We start from the raw sequence: 22,897 nt of genomic DNA on the forward strand, positions 1-22,897 counted from the left end.
CTTCCGAGCTATGCCATGCGCTCAAACGGTGGATCCCCCAACATATGGGGTATCAGCATACTCAGGACACATTGGACAACAACTTTTGGGGTCCAATTTCTCCTTTTACCCTTGAGAAAATACAAAACTGGAGGCTAAAAAATAATTTTTGTGGAAAAAAAATATTTTTTATTTTCACGGCTCTGCGTTATAAACTGAAGTGAAACACTTGGGAGTTCAAAGTTCTCACAACACATCTAGATAAGTTCCTTGGGGGTCTAGTTTCCAATAAGGGGTCACTTGTGGGGGGTTTTCTACTTTTTAAGTACATTAGGGGTTCTGCAAACGCAATGTGACGCCTGCAGACTAATCCATCTAAGTCTGCATTCCAAATGACCCTTCTTCCCTTCCGAGCTCTGCCATGCGCTCAAACGGTGGTTCCCCAACATATGGGGTATCAGCATACTCAGGACACATTGGACAACAACTTTTGTGGTCCAATTTATCCTGTTACCCTTGAAAAAATACAAAACTGGGGGCTAAAAAATAATTTTTGTGGAAAAAAAATATTTTTTATTTTCACTGCTCTGCGTTATAAACTGTAGTGAAACACTTGGGGGTTCAAAGCTCTCACAACACATCTAGATGAGTTCCTTAGGGGGTCTACTTTCCAAAATGGTGTCACATTTAGGGGGTTTCAATGTTTAGGCACATCAGTGGCTCTCTAAACGCAACATGGCGTCCCATCTCTATTCCAGTCAATTTTGCATTGAAAAGTCAAATGGTGCTCCTTCCTTTCCGAGCTCTGCAATGTGCACAAATAGTGGTTTACCCCCACATATTGGGTATCGGCGTACTCAGAACAAATTTTGCAACAACTTTTGTGGTCCATTTTCTCCTGTTACCTTTGGTAAAATAAAACAAATTGGAGCTGAAGTAAATTTTTTGTGAAAAAAAGTTAAATGTTCATTTCTATTTAAACATTCCAAAAAATCCTGCGAAACACCTGAAGGGTTAATAAACTTCTTGAATGTGGTTTTGAGCACCTTAAGGGGTGCAGTTTTTAGAATGGTGTCACACTTGGTTATTTTCTATCCTATAGACCCCTCAAAATGACTTCAAATGAGATGTGGTCCCTAAAAAAAATGGTGTTGTAAAAATGAGAAATTGCTGGTCAACTTTTAACCCTTATAACTCCCTAACAAACAAAAATTTTGGTTCCAAAATTGTGCTGATGTAAAGTAGACATGTGGGAAATGATACATCTTAAGTATTTTGCGTGACATATCTCTGTGATTTAATTGGATAAAAATTCAAATTTGGAAAATTGCAAAATTTTCAACATTTTTGCCAAATTTCCATTTTTTTCACAAATAAACGCAGGTAATATCAAAGAATTTTACCACTATCATGAAGTAAAATATGTCATGAGAAAACAGTGTCAGAATCACAGGGATCCGTTGAAGCGTTCCAGAGTTAAAACCTCATAAATGGACATTGGTCAGAATTGTAAAAATTGGTCTGGTCATTAACGTTCAAACCACCCTTGGGGGTAAAGGGGTTAATCAGTTTCTCTGAATAGCAAATCACCAAATTTGTGAATCCTCAATATATAAAAACCTTAGCCAGGTTTTATACCAGTAAGATTCTTCCTTGTGATTTCTGTCTAGTAAACCCTATCACAGCATTTCCCAAAAGGCATCATGATGGAAAGCTTCACATTAACTGAGTTTATTTTCAGCTGAAGTCTTCCCCATGCTTGGTACGGGGTAGACAAAACATCCAACAAGTCTGAGCCATTTAATATTCTATATAACATCACACTGACAAAAATATAATGCAGTTGATAGTAAATGTGTCTCATTATTATGTGATGCAGCAGTGTAGGACAGAATTTGCCAATTGTGTGTGTATGTACATTGTGCTTATTGCTATAGTGGTGAGTGAATGAACCATCCCGACTTTACAATCTACATTTAAGGATAAACAATCCCTTTAAATAGTAATAGTGTTAACACAACAATATTAAAGCAAAGCAGGAAGCTAGGATTAATGGAACATTAAACGTAAACCTGATCTATTAGGTTGTGCCTACTGCAGGTGTTAATAGGTTGGGACTTGGCATTGGTTATTTCTCTGGGTGCTCTTTTTTGTATTTTTGGGGGGTGTTTTTATTTTAGAGAAACCAAGAAAGTAGCTTGTTATTTCCTGATTATGTATTATCATCAACATATTCTGCAAGGCTGTAGAGAGATAATTATTCAATGATCACAATAACATTTTTGTTATCTTAGCACACTGACATTATAGAAATAATAAGCATCCTAGCAATAAAACAATACAAATATTGAGGAAAGCCACACAATCAAAAGAGAACAGTCAATCTATATGCAGATGTTAATCTTGGTCAGATTTAAACCCAATACTAAGAGTAGACAGTGCTAACCACTGAGCCACCATGCTTGCAAACATTATTTTAAGACAGGTCTTTGACCAAGCATAACAAAGCTTCTTGCATCAGCTATCAAACACCTAGATGTTAAAAAACAAATGATTCTTATTAGGGATGAGTGGACCCATGGAAGTTCAATTTCTGGTACCCGATCCAAACTTTATTCCAAAGTTCGGTTCAGGTACCAAAACTGTACTTGAACTTGAACTAGAACTGGAACCCCATTGAAAACAATGGGGACCCAAACGTTTGAGTTTGTCTCTCTCTCTCTCCCTCACTCTGACCTCCAGACACTGCAATGGACTTCCTGAAGAACTAACTGTCCGGCATGAACCTGGAACTTTTAAGTTCGGGTTAGCTCATTTCTAATCCTTATGATATATTTTTCTTGTATCGAGGCCCCTTTTATTGGTGTCTACCAAAGACCAATACAATTAGTTTTACATGGCAGCAACTAAAAAGAATAACTGTATATTATACAGTCATGGTCAAAATAGTTGGCATGTTTATTCCTTTTGCGTGTATTGGAACAACACAAAAAAAAAAGACAAATTGAACATAATTTCACACAAAAAGAAACAAAATGGGCAAAACAAAATTGTTGGCACCTTTCCAAAATTGTGGGTAAACAACTTTGTTTCAAGCATGTGATGCTCGTTCAAACTCACCTATTGAAAGTAACAGGTGTGGACAATGTGAAAATCACACCTGAAAAAAAGAGGAGAATTTGACTCAATTTTTACACTGTATGTCTGTGTGTTCTACATTAGGCATGAGGAACAGAAAGAGGACAAGAGAACTGTCTGAGGACTTGAGAATAAAAATTGTTGAAAAATCTCAACAATCTCAATGTTACTAGTCCATCTCCAGAGATCTTAATTTTCCTTTGGTGCACGACATAATCAAGACATTTACAACTCTGAAACTATTTCAAGGGTGCCAACTCTTTTGCCGTGACTGTACATAGGAGGTGTAGTCCACAGCAGGAGCTGTGGATAATTATACTCATATAGATTCATCATTTAGAATGTCCATATGCCTTCAAATTGGCGGCTTACATGGGGTGCTGAGATTCTGACTTCAGCAATCTAACATACATGATCCGCCATGAAATTGAAAGAACTGGAGAACCCTTCAATAGTGCTTATGGCTAGTGGTTTACCTGGGACAGCTCATATAAATGACAAAAATGCTGTTGGTTAGTATTTTGGGGAATGGCAGGGCTATATGTTTTTAAGAAAAAAATAAAGGCCCTTGTTAGCTTGTCAAGAAGGTGAAATTCATACAATTCTGTGAAATGTGTTTCTTTTTTAATAATTTCATATTTTGCACCAATTTTTCCTACTGTTTTACTTCAGTCAATATCTACTTAACATTTTCACTGCAAGAGATGACCAGCCTACCAAAGGATAAAAAAGGGCACACCACACATATATGTAAGCTATTATTTCACTAAAAAAGACATTAAAATGACTTATAGTGACAGGTCCATCTCAGATAATGATGCAACCACTTAAGCATTTGTAGAAAAATCACCATTTGGGGTATATTGAATACTAGAGTGCAGAGCCCTGTAAGAAATTGTCATATGGTTTATGAAAGTAGCTGAATTAAATTTTAGTGTACAGAATATGGTGTGGGCTTCATAACCTTCACTTTTAATCTAAGATGTGCACTTTTCTCCAGTTCTATATCTACTGAGGGCAAGCACCCTTATAAATTTCACCCATACCCCTAATTTTGACCTTTAGGCCTGAGTCACATTACCATAGAATGTGGCCGAGTGCTATGTGAGAAAACATTGCATAACACTTGGCCCAGTGTTAATCTATGGGGCAGCTTACATCATTGAATTTTTTCTCAGGTGTATTCGACGTGCATGTAAAATCACAGCATGTTGTGATCAAAGACTAGCCAATGAAAGCCTATGGGTGAAAACGAAAAACTCGAACTCGCATGCCACACGGACAATGTGAGTGTTGTCCAATTGTTACGCACTGATGTCCTTTGAAAAACTGGCAATACATCTGGCGAGTACAGTAAAACCACAACGTGACAGGTTAGAACAGAATAGAAAGAATAGATATATAAAACTAGAGTAGATAAATATAAAGATGTCAGTGAAGAAATATAAAGATGTCAATGTCTCTGCTTGATGGCAGACTGTATGGTCGCATCATGCAACCATGCAGCCTGCCATTTAGATGTAGCAGAGCTAGACCCGTCATGGGACAGATGGATTATCATCTCTGTGGAAAGGTGAGGAATATGGTTGTTTGTTATTTTTAACTCTTTTGTAAAAGACAAAGGCGTCAGTGGAATGGGTGATGCCATAAGTATGGTTTAATTAAGATTTATAAAAGGAGTCTCTGTCATTCTTTCACTTAAAGGACTTTATTCTGTGTGTGTTATTAAACGATTTGACTATATCTATATAGTCTTATAGACACCTCTTCATTACTAACTTACTAACGTCTGGGCTTGATGTCACCTGACAATGCAAAGGTGACATCAACCCCTCCAACTATCACCCCACTTGCCACCGCTACAGGGCAAGTGGGAAGAGTGAGGCCAAGTGTCAGAATTGGCACATCTTAGAGATGCACCTTTTCCAGGGCAGCTTAGTGCTGATGTATTTAGCCTGTGGGGTAGGGGGCTTATCCATGGCCCCTTCCTAGGCTATTAATATCAGCCCACAGCTATCTGCATAGCCTTAACTGGTTATTAATTATATGGGGACCCTAAGTCATTATTTTAGTGCCCCCCCATTTTCATAGCCAGTAAAGGCTAAGTATGCAGCTGCGAGCTAATACTAATAGCTGTAATAGTAATAGTTAAGAAAATTACGAGGGAGCCCACACCATGTTTTTCAGAAAAATTATATTTTATTAATTAAACACATGTACAGTAAGCTGCACACACACTGTATTAATTGTATTTGTCAGTGACATCTGTATATCTACCTATTCTATGTGTATTTACTGTATGTAATTCATCTCTTCTATTCTGTCGGCTCCTGCTGTGATTTTATACTACGTGGCTGCTGAATTGCTGGCTTTTCTTCTATCTATGTAATATATATATACATAAACAGTATATATGTGTACGTCACTGACATCTATATATATGTATTTTATGTGTATATATCTATTCTAACCTGTCACTCTGTGATTTTACTGTTCACATCAAAATGAATTGCAGGCTTTTATTCTATCTATTAAATATTTGTTTCTGTTGGTCACTTTACCCACTCAGCAAATCTCCAATGAAACAACTCACTCAGCGTCTAGTTGAGAGCTCATTTCTAGCTATTTCTACTGTGTTAATATGAAACCACAAAGTAACGACCTACAGGGATTGGGTAAGTGTTGGAGTAGAGTCAAATTTAGGAGCTCAAGTGTGTAAAGTACATATTTTATCTGGGAATATCAAAAATGGAAAATCTGTTTGAGTGATTGACAGATGAAGATCTGTCCCCCTAGCTACACAGCATATTCTGGGAAGTGTCAACTACGGGCAGGACGGTGGCATAGGGGCAGCACGGTGGCTCAGTGGATATCACTGCAGCCTTGTAGCGCTGGAGTCCTGGGTTCATATCCCACCAAGGACATCATCTGCAAGGAGTTTGTATGTTCTCCCCATGTTTGAGTGGGTTTCTTCCGGGCACTCTGGTTTCCTTCCACATTCCAAAGTATGATAGGGAATTTAGATTGTGAACCCCATCGGGGACAGCGATGATAATGTGCGCAAAACTGTAAAGCGCTGCGGAATATGCTAGCACTATACAAAAATAAAGATTATTTATTATAATTTATTTACATGGGAAGTAGCTTCAGCCAAATTGATGCTGCCCATAGTGTAATCCATGAAGAAGGAAGATGTTAGGTTACCAGAATGTATTGATTAGACTTTACTCTAATGGTGACATCATGAAGCACAACCACTGTTGCTGCTCTCACCTGCCCATGTGGGTCCTTGCCAGATGGGGCACATTTACTTCTTAAATCTTCTACCTAACACTGGAGAACTCTGTCTAAAAGATGTTAAACCTCATAAACCTCATAAAAAGAGTAGGCTATTTACTTTTTGAAATTTCAACTATTAAATTATACACTCATAATCAGTTCTCAGGGTTAATTTATGAATAGAGAACTATTATTGTATGTTGGTATTTTTTGGCGCCCTTGTCATCAGTATTACATCGATTTTGTTGGAGTAAGTACTCCCATCTCCATAGGTAAGTGGAGAGATTTCAGTATTTAGTCCTATCATTACATACAGTTGCAGTTTCAGTGTTTGTCTCCTAATTCAGATATAAATTTCTAATATCTTGCTTAATAATCTGCATACAATATTTCCTACTGTAAATTGCAAAACGAACAGACATTTTTTAGATGTTAACCATTTCAAAGCAGAAGCTTGGTTGAAGTCAAGATATCTGCCACCATAATCATTTAAAATAAAAATAGGTTAGAAAAAATATGTTTCACTCTCTGGTTGTAAATATAAAAAACAATAAAGATGGTATATTTCCTTTAAACTATGGGGAGAGACCTAAAATAAGCTTGTGATGCATGGAAATATAGTCTTAGGCCTGTTTAACACATCCTGATATTTCTGGTACAAGAAAAAACAGTATCAGAGATATCAGTGTCTGTATGAGTCATACTTGTGGCATACCTGTGGCAACCATGTGCTGCCCATTTAACACATCAGTACCACACATACCAGAGCCAGGGAAGCAGTGGTACAGTTAGTGCTGTTACCTGGTGTCATGTGCTGAAGACCACTTGCATCATTCTCCCCTTCTCGCACTGCAATCAGTGTGAGCATGGGAGAATGTCGAGTTATATTCATCTGATAATAACAAGAGCAGGAAAGAATGATGAGAGCAGGCTTCAGCACCTGGCCCTGGGGAACAGCGCTAATTGTACCGCTGATTACCAGGCGCCGGTACGTGTCACATTGATGACACATGGATGCTGTTAAAAAATGGACATGTCAGCATATTTTATCCATGGATACATGGTTCGTGGAAGCACACTGACATGTGCACATACCCATTCACTTGAATGGGTCTATGTATGTAAGCGCCACCACATGTACCAGACACACTGACATCTGAAGGAGTCCTCATATATATCACCATGACTACACAAATGATCACCCAGAATTGCTCACAAATCCTGTAGAGCACACAAAGAGGTTGAAAACTGCATGAAGAGGACAAAAATACATACAGTAGATTCCAAAAAGTTTGGTATGCATTGATAGCACAATGAAACAAAAGCCTCCACCAGAAAATGACAAGTGCATTGTACATACCTGAATGGATTCTGTGGTGTGTAGATGCAGCGGCTATACGTCCCCATAGGGTTAAAAGGCAGAGGGTGAGAATCAATACCCATCTGATGAAGCTTTGAATCTCTCTTTTACCCATTCTGAAAAAAAAACAACAATAATTACTCATCTGCCATCTTAAAATTGCCCAGTCAAGATTGGAAATAGGGTATGTGCACACAATGTCTTTTTCAGACAGGTCTGCTCCAAAAGCTGTTCCACAAAGTGCGCAATGAAATAGACACATGGATTTCTATTTAAAAAGGACTTATTGTTCATATATTCAGGGTTTTGAGGGGATTTTAATCTCTTTGCGATTCAAAATAAGCAAAACGGCCAAAAGAAATGGCCCACCATTCTTCAGTCATTAGTTATTTTTCATTTTGAAGATGCTTGTTACATTAAAGAGAAGACTCAAAAGACTCCCAGAAAACAACCAGGCATCTTTCTTAGTGTTTTCCCAACTATTTCACTTCAAAAATAGCTAATGTTTTCTTTGTTGTTGAAATATGATTAAAAAAATGACTGGAAAAAGTCAACACAAAAGTCAACCTAAGCAAAACATAAAACTGAATTAAAAAAAATGCAGGCAGTGAAAAATGATGACAAGAGCCAGGAAAAGACTTAAAGGACGCTACAGGACAAAAAATGTCAATGTGTCTCAAAGCGTATTCCTCTTCGTTCACCCATGTATAAAAGATGTCATGTGGACATACCCTAAAAGGTTTCCTTGCCCTAACAGTTTTATAAAACTAAAGATGTTTTATGCTTAATAAAAAGTTAAGCAGCATTTTACTTTTGTAAGAAAACATTACACCATTTTGGAGATCTTAGCTTCATGTCAGGGAACTGCAATATTCTTGTTCTCATTTGGAGGCTGAAATCCATACAGGTCCAATACTTCTGACAGTCGAGAGTTTGGTAAAGTTGTAAGCAGACTAATGAATCCTCTGTGACCTAAAATGACTGAAAACCACACTGCTACATTGTAGCTAACCGTAAGGAGATGAGAGAGGTGTTGTTGTGATGTAATTAGCTCTTACAAGATTTATTCGATTGAATTGCAAAAGTTTTATTATCCAAAAGCAACAGAAATATTGAATATCTTGAATATCTGAGGAACTGAGTTGTTGCTAAACTTTGCCTTCTCTAATTTGTTAACGTAATAACAAAAAAAAAAAAAGCTTTTAAGGGTTAGGGCAAGCGCACAAAGTTTTTAGGAGGTTTTGGAGTAAAAAGTGGAAATACTTCAAATACTCCTGTAAAACTTTTGAGGTTCTGCTAACTGGCAATGTGCACACACAATCTTTTGCAAGCAAAATCCACCAGAAAAAGGACCAAAAAACAGCAGCAGAAACGGACATAGTGCACACAAATGAAAAAATGACGTTGCTGTGCACATGCTCAATACTTCTTTCACCTTCTGGTGTAGCTGCTTCAGAAAAATGCTGCCTGTTTTTCCCTGAAGCAGCTTCACCTGGGAAAAGTCGTAAGCTGCACTGGCATCTATAAGATGTAAACATACAAAAAAGCAGCACCGCGTAATCCTGTCCAAATGACAACAGTCAGCCTGGCAAAGATCTAAAAGGGCAAGTACACGTGATGTTAGGCTCAAACCTATAAGCTGTCAATTTTTTGCAATGTAATAAAAGATTTATTTATCTACTAATTGGAGTCCAGAGTCATAGGCCAGGTGCACATGTTAAGTAGTTGATGATTTTTTACCCCAGCATTTGTTTGCCAAAACCATGAGTGGAACAGTCGAAGGAAAAGTCTACTAGAAACACGTGCCGCACTTCTACATTGTTCACTCACTCCCGAGTTTAGCTTACAAATACTGAAGTAAAAAAGGCACCAAATACTTAACGTGTGCTCGTGGCCTTAAAGACACCATTGTGTGATTTTTTCTCAGAAGACTCTACAGAAAGACTCTGTGCACATACACATGGTGGAAATGTAACACATGTTGGTTTTACATTTTTGTAACATTTAGGCCACGTACACATGTTGAGTATTTCATGAGGTTTTTACCTCAGTATTTGTAAGCTAAAATCAGGTGTGGGTGATAAATACAGAAGTGGCGACATGTATCTATGATACTTTTCCTCTGATTGTTCCACTCCTGGTTTTGGCTTACAAATACTGATGTAACATACTGACCGCATACTGAACATAGCCTAAGGCGAAGTGCACACGTTAAGTATTTGGTGATTTTTTTACCTCAGTGGAAAAGTATAAGCTACGTTCTCAAGATGAGCCTTTCATGTGCTTTTGACGCCGCATGCTTTACGTTGGTCAAAACCGCAGCAGCTTACAGTTCCAGCAAAGTGGGTGAGATTTACAGAAATCTCAGGAACACTGTTCTTTTATATTAGAAAGTATAAACTAAACTGTGGTGTATTTTTCAAACCCGCAGAATGTCATTTTCTCTTGCGGGTACATTGAGTTTTCAGTCCAGCACTTTCCCATAGACATTAGAAGTGGAAAATCTGCAGCAAAAAAATGCATATGTGTTTTCAATGCGTTTCCAAGGAAGCACATCAAAAACGCATGTGATCAGCAATTAGGTATTTCAATAAGATTTTGTCAAAGCAAAAAAAAATCTTTTTGAAGTATCAAAAACAAACCAGCTTTATTTAAAGCATGACACGCCAACAAAAGACAAAAAATGCAGTCAAAAATGAGGTAAAAGTGCATGTTAAAAAATACTCAACATGTGCACATGGTTGTGAAATACAGTGTGCAAGAGTTCCACAAATCTGCAACAGGATGAATAAGCTACAGAATAAAAAAAAAAAAAATCTACTATATAAAGCTGAATGTGTGTGTGTGTGTGTGTATGTCCGGGATTGGCATCTGCACCGTCGCAGCTACAGCCACAAAATTTTGCACAGTCACACGTCTGGACCCCGAGAGCGTCATAGGCTATATTGTGAGGCAAAATTTTAACCCCGCGCGTTCCAATTCACCAAACAATTTTGCCCCTATCTACATAATGGGGAAAAAAGTGAAAGGAAAAGTGTTGGAAGCGTCGCAGCTACAGCAACAAAATTTTGCACAGTCACACGTCTGGACCCCGAGAGCGTCATAGGCTATGTTGTGAGGTGAAATATTAACCCCGCGCGTTCCAATTCACCAAACAATTTTGCCCCTATCTACATAATGGGGAAAAAATGAAAGGAAAAGTGTTGGAGGCGTCGCAGCTACAGAAACAAAATTTTGCACAGTCACACATCTGGACCCTGAGAGCGTCATAGGCTACGTTGTGAGGTGAAATTTTAACCCCGCGCGTTCCAATTCACCAAAAAATTTTGCCCCTATCTACATAATGGGGAAAAAGTGAAAGGAAAAGTGTTGGAGGCGTCGCAGCTACAGCCACAAAATTTTGCACAGTCACATGTCTGAACCCCGAGAGCGTCATAGGCTATATTGTGAGGCGAAATTTTAACCCCGCGCGTTCCAATTCACCAAACAATTTTGCCCCTATCTACATAATGGGGAAAAAAGTGAAAGGAAAAGTGTTGGAAGCGTCGCAGCTACAGAAACAAAATTTTGCACAGTCACATGTCTGGACCCCGAGAGCGTCATAGGCTATGTTGTGAGGTGAAATATTAACCCCGCGCTTTCCAATTCACCAAACAATTTTGCCCCTATCTACATAATGGGGAAAAAAGTGAAATGAAAAGTGTTGGAAGCGTCGCAGCTACAGCAACAAAATTTTGCACAGTCACACGTCTGGACCCCGAGAGCGTCATAGGCTATATTGTGAGGCAAAATTTTAACCCCGCGCGTTCCAATTCACCAAACAATTTTGCCCCTATCTACATAATGGGGAAAAAAGTGAAAGGAAAAGTGTTGGAAGCGTCGCAGCTACAGCAACAAAATTTTGCACAGTCACACGTCTGGACCCTGAGAGCGTCATAGGCTATGTTGTGAGGTGAAATATTAACCCCGCGCTTTCCAATTCACCAAACAATTTTGCCCCTATCTACATAATGGGGAAAAAAGTGAAAGGAAAAGTGTTGGAGGCGTCGCAGCTACAGAAACAAAATTTTGCACAGTCACACGTCTGGACCCTGAGAGCGTCATAGGCTACGTTGTGAGGTGAAATTTTAACCCCGCGCGTTCCAATTCACCAAAAAATTTTGCCCCTATCTACATAATGGGGAAAAAGTGAAAGGAAAAGTGTTGGAGGCGTCGCAGCTACAGCCACAAAATTTTGCACAGTCACATGTCTGAACCCCGAGAGCGTCATAGGCTATATTGTGAGGCGAAATTTTAACCCCGCGCGTTCCAATTCACCAAACAATTTTGCCCCTATCTACATAATGGGGAAAAAAGTGAAAGGAAAAGTGTTGGAAGCGTCGCAGCTACAGAAACAAAATTTTGCACAGTCACATGTCTGGACCTCGAGAGCGTCATAGGCTATGTTGTGAGGTGAAATATTAACCCCGCACTTTCCAATTCACCAAACAATTTTGCCCCTATCTACATAATGGGGAAAAAAGTGAAATGAAAAGTGTTGGAAGCGTCGCAGCTACAGCAACAAAATTTTGCACAGTCACACGTCTGGACCCCGAGAGCGTCATAGGCTATGTTGTGAGGTGAAATTTTAACCCCGCGCTTTCCAATTCACCAAACAATTTTGCCCCTACCTACATAATGGGAAAAAATGAAAGGAAAAGTGCAGGAGGCAAATTGACAGCTGCCAGATATGAACAAGGGGGACTTAAAGAATGAGAGCGATGGCGCCAAAGAGTATATACCGTACAGTTGCTAAGGTGGGGCCCCAACATGGGATACTCACCACACACGGGATATGAACACACACACAAAATGTGCCACACACTACCACGTGCTTGAACACATATTACCCTCAGCACACATTTCACCACAAATACACCGACCTCGGAACATAAAAGTCGAAACACAAAAGTCGCCACTCAAAACTCGCCACGAGCAGAACTCGCCACATGCAAAAACTAGGCTCTTGCAAAACTCGCCACAAGTGCAAAACTCACCTCATGGAAAACTCACCACACGCAAAACTTGCACACACGGAAAAATTGCCACATGCACAAAAGTTGCAACACATGCAAAAGTTGCCTCACACAAAACTTGCACATACTCAAAAGGCACCACACATAAAACTCGCCACGCGCAAAACTCGCCATGCGCAAAACTTGCTGCACACAACTTGCTACACTAACCTGTCACATGCAACTCGACACACAAAAAGTTGCTACACGCATGTTGCCACAAAACTCATCTCACAAAAGTTGCTACATGCATGTCGCCACACGCAACTCAACACACACAACTTGACAAACGAAACTCGCCCTAAAACACACACAAGTCTGGTATTATCCTTCAAAAATAAAAATCTGATTAATAAGCAGACAATCTACAACAAATGTACCATATAGGAAATACGGCAGCTGTCAGTCACATGACCTATCGATTATGTGTATGTGTGAGCTAATATATACTGCCAGGGGGAGGGCTTCCTGTTGGCTGGGGATTTATCAGGCTGACAATTTAGCTTACAAATACTGAGGTAAAAATACTGAGCAAATAACGTGTGAACGAGGTCTAATACAAGAGGAGATGACACACAGGTATATACTATATACAGGGGAGATGACACACAGATATATACTATATACAGGAGAGATGACACACAGGTATATACTATAGAAAGGAGGAGATGACATACAGGTACATATATATACAGGAGGAGATGACATACAGGTATATACTATATACAGGAGGAGATGACACACAGGTATATACTATATACAGGAGCAGATGACCTACAGGTATATACTATATATAGGAGGAGATGACATACAGTTATATGCTATATATAGAAGATGACATGCAGGTATATACTATATACAGGAGGAGATGACACACAGATATATACTATATACAGGGGACATGACACACAGGTATATACTATATACAGGAGGAGATGACATACAGGTATATACTATATATAGAAGGAGATGACATGCAGGTATATACTATATACAGGAGGAGATGACACACAGATATATACTATATACAGGGGAGATGACACACAGCAGGTATATACTATATACAGGGGAGATGACATACAGGTATATACTATATACAGGAGATGACATACAGATGTATACTACATATAAGGGAGATGACAAACATGTATATACTGAGGTGATGAGGTGAAAATGAGAGGTGTGAGGTGAAAATGAAAAGGTGTGAGTGCAAAATGAGAGGAGAGAGGAAAAATAGCGGAGTGATCAGAAAATGACAGATATGAGGTTGAAATGACAAGTGTTAGGGGGGAATGAGAGGAGTGAGGGAGAAAATGAGAGGTGTGAGGGAGAAAATGAGAGATGTGAGGGGGAAAATGAAAGATGTGATTGGGAAAATGAGAGGCGTGTTGGGAAAATAAGAGAAGTGAGGTGCTATAACTAACCACAGATATTTACTATGCCCAGGGAATGCCGGGCTCTTCAGCTAGTATATATATAAAACCCCAAAGCATTATAATGATTGGTATAATTCTAAGACTTATATTATGCACTAGCTGAAGAGCCCGGCATTGCCTGGGCATAGTAAATATCTGTGGTTAGTTATAGCACCTCACGCCTCTTATTTTCCCATCATGCCACTCATTTTCTCCCTTACACCTCTCATTTTCTCCCTTACACCTCTCATTTTCCCCTTACTCCTCTTATTTTCCCCCTCACTCCTCTCATTCCCCCCTAACACTTGTCATTTCGACCTCACATCTGTCATTTTCTGATCACTCCACTATTTTCCCTCACTCCTCTAATTTTGCACTCACACATTTTCATTTTCACCTCACACCCCTCATTTTCACCTCAGTATATACATGTTTGTCATCTCCCTTATATATAGTATACACCTGTATGTCTTCTCTTGTATATAGTATATACCTGTATGTCATCTCCCCTGTAAATAGTATATACCTGCTGTATGTCATCTCCTCCTGTATATTGTATATACCCATGTGTCATCTCCTCCTGTATATATTATATACCTGTATGTCATCTCTTCTGTATATACTGTATACCTGTATGTCATCTCCTCCTGTATATAGTATATACGTGTGTCATCTCCTCCTTTGTATAGTATGTACCTGTAAGTCATCTCCTGCTGTATATAGTATATACCTGTGTATCATCTGCTCCTGTATATAGTATATACCTGTGTGTCATCTCCTCCAGTATATAGTATATACCTGTGTCATCTCCTCCTGTATATAGTATATACCTGTGTGTTATCTCCACTGTATATAGTATATACCTGTGTGTCATCGCCCCTGTATATAGTATGTAACTGTATGTCATCTCCCCTGTATATAGTATATAACAGGTTGTCATCTCCACCTGTATATAGTATATACCTGTGTCATCTCTCCTGTATATAGTATATATCTGTGTGTTATCTCCTCCTGTATATAGTATATATGTGTGTGTCATCTCCTCCTGTATATAGTATATACCTGTGTGTCATCTCCTCCTGTATATAGTATATACCTGTGTGTCATCTGCTCCTTTATATAGTATATACCTGTGTCATCTCCCCTGTATATAGTATATATGTGTGTGTCATCTCCTCCTGTATATAGTATATACCTGTGTGTCATCTGCTCCTGTATATAGTATATACCTGTGTGTCATCTCCTCCTGTATATAGTATATATCTGTGTCATCTCTCCTGTATATAGTATATACCTGTGTGTTATCTCCTCCTGTTTGTAGTATATACCTGTGTGTCATCTCTCCTGTATATGGTATATACCTGTGTGTCATCTCCCCTGTATATAGTATATACCTGTATGTCATCTCCTGCTGTATATAGTATATACCTGTAGATCATCTGCTCCTGTATATAGTATATACCTGTGTGTCATCTCCTCCTGTATATAGTATATACCTGTATGTCATCTCCTCCTGTATATAGTATGTACCTGTATGTCATCTCCTCCTCTATATAGTATATACCTGTGTGTCATCTCTCCTGTATATAGTATATATCTGTGTGTCATCTCCCCTGTATAAAGTATATACCTGTGTGTCATCTCCTCCTGTATTAGACCTCGTTCACACGTTATTTGCTCAGTATTTTTACCTCAGTATTTGTAAGATAAATTGGCAGCCTGATAAATCCCCAGCCAACAGGAAGCCCTCCCCCTGGCAGTATATATTAGCTCACACATACACATAATAGACAGGTCATGTGACTGACAGCTGCTGTATTTCCTATATGGTACATTTGTTGCTCTTGTAGTTTGTCTGCTTATTAATCAGATTTTTATTTTTGAAGGCTAATACCAGACTTGTGTGTGTTTTAGGGCGAGTTTCGTCTGTCAAGTTGTGTGTGTTGAGTTGTGTGTGGCGACATGCATGTAGCGACTTTTGTGAGATGAGTTTTGTGTGGCAACATGCGTGTAGCAACTTTTTGTGTGTCGAGTTGCATGTGACAGGTTAGTGTAGCAAGTTGTGTGCAGCAAGTTTTGCGCATGGCGAGTTTTGCGCGTGGTGAGTTTTATGTCTGGTGCCTTTTGAGTATGTGCAAGTTTTGTGTGAGGCAACTTTTGCATGTGTTGCAACTTTTGTGCATGTGGCAATTTTTCCGCGTGTGCAAGTTTTGCGTGTGGCGAGTTTTCCATGAGGTGAGTTTTGCACTTGTGGCGAGTTTTGCGTGAGCCTAGTTTTTGCATGTGGCGAGTTTTGCGCGTGGTGAGTTTTGAGCGGCGACTTTTGTGTTTCGACTTTTATGTGGCGAGGTTGGTGTATGTGTGGTGAAATGTGTGCTGAGGGTGGTATATGTGTTCAAGCACGTGGTAGTGTGTGGCGCATTTTGTGTGTGTGTTCATATCCCCATGTGTGGTGAGTATCTCATGTCGGGGCCCCACCTTAGCAACTGATCGGTATATACTCTTTGGCGCCATCGCTCTCATTCTTTAAGTCCCCCTTGTTCACATCTGGCAGCTGTCAATTTGCCTCCAACACTTTTCCTTTCACTTTTCCCCATTATGTAGATAGGGGAAAAATTGTTTGGTGAATTGGAAAGCGCGGGGTTAAAATTTCACCTAATAACATAGCCTATGACGCTCTCGGGGTCCAGACATGTGACTGTGCAAAATTTTGTGGCTGTAGCTGCGACGCCTCCAACACTTTTCATTTCACTTTTTCCCCATTATGTAGATAGGGGCAAAATAGTTTGGTGAATTGGAAAGCGCGGGGTTAAAATTTCACCTCACAACGTAGCCTATGACGCTCTCAGGGTCCAGATGTGTGACTGTGCAAAATTTTGTTTCTGTAGCTGCGACGCCTCCAACACTTTTCCTTTCACTTTTTTCCCCATTATTTAGACAGGGGCAAAATTGTTTGGTGAATTGGAAAGCGCGGGGTTAAAATTTCACCTCACAACGTAGCCTATGACGCTCTCAGGGTCCAGACGTGTGACTGTGCAAAATTTTGTTGCTGTAGCTGCGACGCTTCCAACACTTTTCCTTTCACTTTTTTCCCCATTATGTAGATAGGGGCAAAATTGTTTGGTGAATTGGAACGCGCGGGGTTAAAATTTCGCCTCACAACATAGCCTATGACGCTCTCGGGGTCCAGACGTGTGACTGTGCAAAATTTTGTGGCTGTAGCTGCGACGGTGCAGATTCCAATCCCGGACATACACACACACACACACACACACACATACACACATTCAGCTTTATATAGTAGATGTTATACTGAAAGAGGGAGCATGTCTGGCAATCTGTTTGAGTCATAACTTATTTACAAACCATGACATCAAAGCCACATTCCTGAGAGATATTTGGAGACATTATCATGAGAGGATTTTTTAACGTCAGCCTTGCTTATACCTGAGTTTGCTCTATTTGTGCCAAAATTATCAACCTGCCGGACAAGGAGTAATACATCTTGTGAATCATTAGAAATACCACTTTTGTCTAGAGTTGTTTTACCTCTTTTAACTCAACAAATCTACGGAACTGAGTTTGTGATTTCTTTTACAACTTTTGAAAATGTCGCCATTGATAAATCTGGCAAAATATTTGAATTAAAAAAAAGAATATTTCCATTTTATAACAGCAAGCAGAGATCCTGAAACTATAGAAAAATGCAGTTTTCATTATAATTAAAGGTGTTTCTTAAGTAAGGCAACCCATTCCATTTAGGCTTTGTTTACACTTATCCTTTCAATTTGTCTGTTCCATTTATATCAGAAAACTTGAATAGTTATAAGTAATTAGCATCCTGCTCATTCCTGATTGAAATGGAAGAACATAGGCATCATGTGAACAGAGCCTTAAAGTTCATTTATATTGAAAGATTACCATGAACAGGAATTATCAAGAACACTTGTGCATGATAAGCTTTCAGAGAATTCAGGGTTGTGATCACCCGATTAAAGAGGAAAAATGATTGTTGATCTGGTGAAATTATTTTTAAGCAGGCTTAAAAATTATCATTCTTTACAATAGTTCAATGTAAGCTGAAAAACAATGACAGCCCATGTGAGCTGAACAATCTATTACAACTCGTTCACAGCACATCACCTTTTAAAGACAATATCAAATGAGCATCAATCAGTAAGTGTATGTGCAGACGTTCCAGATTTTTCACATTTTTTGCTCTTTTTTTGGCGGTTTTCTGCGGCAAAAACGCATAAAAAACGCATACATTAAGCATCCCATCATTTTGAATGCATTCCGCAATTTTTGTGCCATTTTTCACAGATTTCCTGCTATTTAATGCATTGGGAAGCTCCGGAAAAAAAATGCGAAAAATCCGCACCAAAAACGTGCAAAAACCGCGAGAAAACAGCGAGTAAAACATGTGCGGATTTTATGCAGAAAATCTCCGGTTTTGTTCAGGAAATTTCTGCATAAAATCCTGACATGTGCACATACCCTACCCCTTGAAGCTCATCAAGAGAATGCCAAGATTGTGCAAAGCAGTCATAAAAGCAAAAGGTGGCTACTTTGAAGAATCTAGAGCAGGGGTCCCCAACTCCAGTCCTCAAGGCCCACCAACAGGTCATGTTTTCAGGATTTCTTTTGCATTGCACAGGTGATGCAATTATTACCTGGGCAAGACTAAGGAAATCCTGAAAACATGACATGTTGGTGGGCCTTGAGGACTGGAGTTGGGGACCCCTGATCTAGAATATAAGACATATTTTCAGTTGTTTCACACTTTTTTGTTAAGTATATAATTTAAGTGTTAATTCGTAGTTTTGATGCCTTCAGTGTGAATTTACCAATTTTCATAGTCATGAAAATACAGAAAAATCTTTAAATGAGAAGATGTGTCCAAACTTTTGGTCTGTACTGTATATATCAATGGAGAGTACATCGCTGTGTCTTCAAATCAAGCGTAATAACTCAATCCCTACGTTAAGTATATAGAACTTGACGTCGGCTTCTAGAAAATGAGATATGAGATTACAAAAATCTTTGAAATAGTCTGCAGCATATCCCAACCTAACTGTTGCTCACGTCTTCGCTGTCAGACAGTCTATCGGATACTTTCATTACACATCCACTGGCTGTCACAAAGCAACAATATCAAGAAATTAACAGGCGCAACATAGAGAGAAATCCCAGGCTTGGCGACCTGTGCAGTCATTAGGCTGGAAGTAACTTGCTATCTTTTCCTCTTCCCTGCACAATATCGATAATTGTAGTTTCCTGATTCTGCTGGGCTGAGCAGTGCAGGAAGGACTTATTAGCAGAAGCCACCGGGATACAAAGTCCTTTCTAATGTATTGGTTTCTTATTACTACAATACACCTGGGAGGGGGACAAAATGTTCTAGTAACACAAAGGGCAACCTGTAGAGGAAGAGGCATGTTGGGAATTCGCAAAGCTCAGAGGTGAAATAAGTCCACTTGTGTGGGAGCATATGCAACCTTTCTGTTCAGATAAGGGGATATATCAGCTAAAGTGAGCTATGGAAGGACACATTAAATGAAACAATGTGCTCTATTCTTCAGCGCTGATAATGGCAAGGTCTCAACATTTATAACAGATTTTAATGTTCTTTTCAATAAATTAAAATTAATGCAAAATATATATTTTACAGGATTTTTCATATTCGTTACGCTGTTTTGTAAAAAAAAAAAATAAAACAAACTAAAATAAAAAATATTAGACAAAAAAAATCTAATCATAAAATGTGCCAAGAAAGCTTTTGGTGCACATGTTTAATATATCGGGCATAACTGTATAGCAAAGCAGATTATTCTCCTGATAAAGACTACTTCAAAACAAAGTGTGAAATATCCTAAAGGTATCAGTTTTTTGAAGCCGATAAATCAGAAGAGTTTTTCAAGTGGAAACAGCTTCAGGAAACTTTCCTGTTTCAGGGGCTTTTTTGAAGATTTTTTTTTCCTTACATGGTTTTAAAGAGATTATGACGAGTTTTAGAAGAGGTTATTTTCTCAATCATTCTTTGCAACCTTTTTGTTTGCTAGAGCCTAGTTTGGTGCGCATTTTACCAGGGTCTGCTTCAAAGAAGTGACATGCAGTTTTTCTATCAACAGGCATTTCTAAAAGCCATACAAATACGAAGTATGGTCTTTGTCATGCGGCAGAATAAGTTTGAAGCCAATCAGACACCTCCCTGATGGTATTGTACAATGGATAAGCATCTGCCTGTATTTCTAAGCAATGAAGACACCAAGAAATGGGCAACGTTGAACACCTTAGACACAGCAGTTTGCCAAAGAAATTTAGTGCAGCGAATGAAAGACACATCATACTTACTTCCCTTTTGAAATCAGATGTTGAGCAAATCCATTTGAGGTGCACATGTTGAGTATTTGGTGAGATTTTTACATCAGTGTTTGTAATCCAAAACCAGGTGTGGGCGATAATTGCATAAGGGGTGCACTTGTTTCTAATTATACTTTTCCTCTGACTGTTCCACGCCTGGTTTTGGCTTAAAAATACTGAGGTAAAATACTGATCAAAAAGTCAATATGGGCACGTGGCCTAAGACTACGTTACCATGTTGAGTATTTGATAAGTCTTTTTACCTTAGTATTTGTAAGCAAAAACAAGGAGTGAAACTGTCAGACGAATAGTATAATAGAAGTACGTCGCCACTTCTACATTTTTTGTCCATTCCTGGTTTTGGTTTACAAATACTGAGGTACAAAAAAACTCACCAAATACTCAACATGTGCACATGACGTCAAATCGTTCTGCTCAACTTCTCAAATTTCAAAAAGGAAGTAAGCATGATGTGTCTTTCATTCGTTGCACTGAGTTTATTTAGTATTGATACAGGGAAGACAAACAGTATAAAAATGCGATAAAAACTTAATATGGAAAACGTTTACGACAATACGACAAAACTTTTGTCTTGCCAAAATCTGACCATTCTGTGTTCATTAACTGATCAATATTTCTGCATTGATGCCAATTTATTTTCTTGCAGCGGGTTAAAGGGTAAATATAAAACTTAACTTTTACTTAGATCCTTATAAAACTCACAAACAGAAACAAAAAGTGAAACACAAGTGCCAGTGTTTTTAAAAAGCCGAGAACGACCACAAAAAACACACAACAAACTAAAATCTATAAGGATCAGGTTACATCGTGGTGGGAAGTTCAAAGCCTGGAGAATTATATCAAGGCAGGGATTGTTCCTAGGCATTTGAGAATCCCCGTTACCCCAGGCTTTAGGTATAAGAGCACTAATTTGTTAAGTAGATGGGAGAAAGAAGCAACAGATAGCTCTTTAAGATTGATGAGGCTGCTCCTTGAGGAGGAAAAGGTGATGCTAAGCAGCCTTAGTGAAAACCTGAGGGAGCAGATCGAGGTTACAAAGAAATTTTCAGCAGAACCAGAGTTTGCGGCCAAAGAGATTGGGTTGCAGAACACGATAGACAAATTTCAGTACCATCTTAAGGAAAGAAAACATAGATTCTTTATTAGAGATCTGCAGGAGTTCCGAGATAATAAGGCCTACTTGGTATCAAACCCCAAACCCTGTAGACCTCAAGATACGGATATTTCATCATCGGAGGCGGAGGTTTCCGATACAGAGGGAAGGTTTAAAAACACACGGGGGAAGTCTAGGGGGAGGGGGACTGGACGTGGAGGGAGAGGAGCGGGAAGAGGCTCACCAGGAGGCGAGCGTTTTTTAGATTCAGGTTACCCGCTCAGGAGCAGGTTCAATCCCCGAAACCCTATGTAAAAAGTGAGGTCATAAATCTATCATCTAGACCCCTTAGTGAGGAACAGATGGCGGTTTTGAGCAAAGGTATGTCATTTGTTCCAACTACGGATTTTGACTGTTTTGAAGCAATTAAGGATCTTTACCTATTTGCCCGTCGGCTTAAGTGGAAGAAACACTTTGCCAACGAGGACAAAAAATGTTGTAATGATCTGGGCATTGATGAGGATCTATTGGGGGATGTGAGGTTTTTATTCCACTTGGGGGATCCCAATCCGAATGATTTAGGGGAGGGGCCGTTCACGGATTTGAAAAATAAAAGTAAACGGATGCCACCCCCGACTAATGATTTGAGTGCAGTTGACGTTTTCGTAAATCTGGTCACAAATGAGATCATGCAATTGGACAAAATAAAAAAGAGAAGCGTGCATAATTTCACAAAGGCAGAAATGAAAAGCCTTTGTGAACTTGAGAAAGATCATGACAGAATCATTAAGCCCTCGGATAAAGGGGGGAACGTGGTGGTCATGGATGTTCCCCAGTACAAAGAAATGTGCTATGCACTGCTGAACGCAGATATGGGCTATGAGAGACTTAAGGGTAATCCCACAGAGGTATACCACAAGGAATTAAAAGAATTGGTAATGGGAGCCTTTCGGAGGAAACTATTAGATACTAACGAGAGAGATTTTTTGATACCCCTACATCCAGTAGTGGCCACGTTTTATTGTCTACCCAAGATCCATAAAGGTGTTGACCCGTTGAAAGGGAGACCAATTGTCTCGGGAATCGGAAGCCTGACACAAAATCTGGGTTTATACCTGGATAAAATACTGAGACCATTTGTCACTGCCTTAAGTTCATATACTCGGGACACGATGGACCTCCTTCTTAAGCTCGA

At 39.2% G+C, this 22,897-nt stretch overlaps 1 protein-coding gene across 2 annotated transcripts in view; it reads right to left on the minus strand.

Annotated features, from left to right (window-relative positions):
• The window catches only part of TAFA3 (TAFA chemokine like family member 3), a 1,052,604-nt gene that overhangs the window by 738,892 nt on the left and 290,815 nt on the right, over window positions 1-22,897 (minus strand). For both annotated transcript variants that reach the window (XR_011319810.1, XM_069761753.1), the window contains exon 2: window positions 7,757-7,872. Coding sequence is in view for 1 of the 2 variants with exons in the window: in XM_069761753.1 (XP_069617854.1) it covers window positions 7,757-7,871 (115 nt within the window). In the remaining variant the exon portion in view is untranslated. The remainder of the gene's footprint in view (window positions 1-7,756; window positions 7,873-22,897) is intronic.

This window comes from Ranitomeya imitator, chromosome 3 (assembly GCF_032444005.1).
Source record: "Ranitomeya imitator isolate aRanImi1 chromosome 3, aRanImi1.pri, whole genome shotgun sequence".
In the NCBI taxonomy this organism is placed as follows: domain Eukaryota; kingdom Metazoa; phylum Chordata; class Amphibia; order Anura; family Dendrobatidae; genus Ranitomeya; species Ranitomeya imitator.